General features: G+C 43.3%; 1 protein-coding gene across 1 annotated transcript; it reads left to right on the top strand.

Annotated features, from left to right (window-relative positions):
• Positions 1 to 1,595, top strand: LOC123994445 (NADH dehydrogenase [ubiquinone] 1 beta subcomplex subunit 2, mitochondrial-like). The gene is made up of 4 exons (XM_046297040.1): positions 1 to 502; positions 803 to 947; positions 1,071 to 1,171; positions 1,484 to 1,595. Exons 1-3 carry the CDS (start codon positions 417 to 419, stop codon positions 1,143 to 1,145), a joined length of 306 nt encoding a protein of 101 aa, XP_046152996.1. The 5' UTR covers positions 1 to 416; the 3' UTR covers positions 1,146 to 1,171; positions 1,484 to 1,595.
• The last annotated feature ends 78 nt before the right edge of the window (positions 1,596 to 1,673 follow it).

Genomic DNA, 1,673 nt, shown 5'->3' with positions numbered 1-1,673 from the left:
GGAAGGGAATTGGAGGGACTGCCATGGCCGTCCTTGCTCAGTTGTCAGTTTCTGAACGTTTGCACAGAAGCACGCATGCATTAATTCACCATGTCACAACACAATCTTCCAAGCATTACATTTTCATATGAAAAATTAAATACACGTTTCCCCCAATATTTCCTATACGATTCCCTTTTAAAGTTTCATACATGCATAAAAAATACTATTCTGTAACTACCTAATATACATATACACGTATATAAAGGGCTTTGTCTCCATCTAGTGTGCAAAAGTGGAAACGGCAGGAGTCGATCCATTTTCTGAACAACCCTCCATCTCGACCAATCATAGCGCTCGTTGTTTCTAGGTCGCCTTCTGTGTCAAGGTGGATCGACATTTTGAGAAAACAACACCGGGGGAAGAGATAAACAACTATGTCTTCTTTAGGAAGGGCCATGGGTGTCCTTAGGGCCGGGATGCAGCTTCTTACACGTGGACCTCAGAAAATAGTAACCCGAAAGTAAGTAGCTTAACTGGTGTTATAATGTAAACGTTAGATAACAGCTAACTAGCGACGAAAGGTCAATATCGTCCTTTATAATTAAACTATCAAGCACACGTCAGCTGTACACATACATCACTGTCTTACAACTAGCTAGCAGTCTGACAGTAGGCATACCAAACAAGTCTCCAGAGGTAGGCGCCATGATCAGATGTTAACCGATTGGGTTGTTGGGTTTCATCAAATGTGTAGAGCGTAGCTACATTATACTGGTAAACAGTGATACCCTCAGTGCTCTGGTTTTCTGTTTCCTTTCAGAGCTGGTGGTGGACCACACATAGAGGCCCAGTACAGGCAATTCCCACAACTCACCAAGAGCCAGACGTTCCAAGCTGAGCTCCTTAGCAGTGCCATGTGGTTCTGGATCCTGTGGCACTGCTGGCATGACCCAGATGCAGTGATGGTGAATTAAATGTAGATTAGGCTCCAGTTATAGTTATGCCCTGTCCAATCTAGTTTTGCCAGTTCATAGAGGAAAATATGGAGAGAAAGCCGGTGTCCAACCCCATGATGCCTCTTCTCTCAGGGTCACTTCCCATGGCCTGATGCATCCGCATGGACAGACGAGGAACTGGGGATCCCAGCTGACGATGAGGAATGAGGTGCCCTCTACCCCACTGACCCCAGGTGTGCCTTTTGTCCTGACCAGTACTGTACTGCTGCATCCGTCGTCTTCACAGGATCTGTGACACATCCCCAAGGGATGTTTGTCAATGAGAATGTCTTGTCCTCTGATGAAAGATTGTGTCCATCACAACAGATAGTCATAAGTTGTTGGTTTTATACGTATTTTCATTAGGATGGGAAATGGAATGCCTATTCTGTAAGTACAGTAATGATTGTTCATGCACTATAGCCCATTTCCATTAGGTTCTTTACTGTGGCATTGTTTGAAACCATAGGTGTAATTATATTCTAATAGTATTTTTCTATTTCTAGACCTTGTGTGTGTGTCCGGTCGCTACCCGAGTACCTGGTGGTCACAACGGTGTCCCGAGAGGCTTTGTTGTACATAGACCAAGAAATAAAATTCAATTTATTCTGAAACATATCTTTGGGGTGTGTCCATATGGAAATCATTGACTGTATAATAACTCAGTTTCCTGTAAAAAACAACAATTTAACAGAA

The sequence above is a fragment of the Oncorhynchus gorbuscha genome, linkage group LG14, assembly GCF_021184085.1.
Source record: "Oncorhynchus gorbuscha isolate QuinsamMale2020 ecotype Even-year linkage group LG14, OgorEven_v1.0, whole genome shotgun sequence".
NCBI lineage: Eukaryota > Metazoa > Chordata > Actinopteri > Salmoniformes > Salmonidae > Oncorhynchus > Oncorhynchus gorbuscha.
Note: the sequence above shows the minus strand (reverse complement) of the source record. Positions and strands in the feature narration are given on the sequence as shown.

Bases quoted from the DNA above. Each gene is read 5' to 3' on its own strand.
- LOC123994445 (XM_046297040.1), top strand. From the start codon at position 417: ATGTCTTCTTTAGGAAGGGCCATGGGTGTCCTTAGGGCCGGGATGCAG. The intron at 503-802 runs GTAAGTAGCTTA...GTTTCCTTTCAG, and splicing joins CAGAAAATAGTAACCCGAAA to AGCTGGTGGTGGACCACACA. The intron at 948-1,070 runs GTGAATTAAATG...CTCTTCTCTCAG, and splicing joins ATGACCCAGATGCAGTGATG to GGTCACTTCCCATGGCCTGA.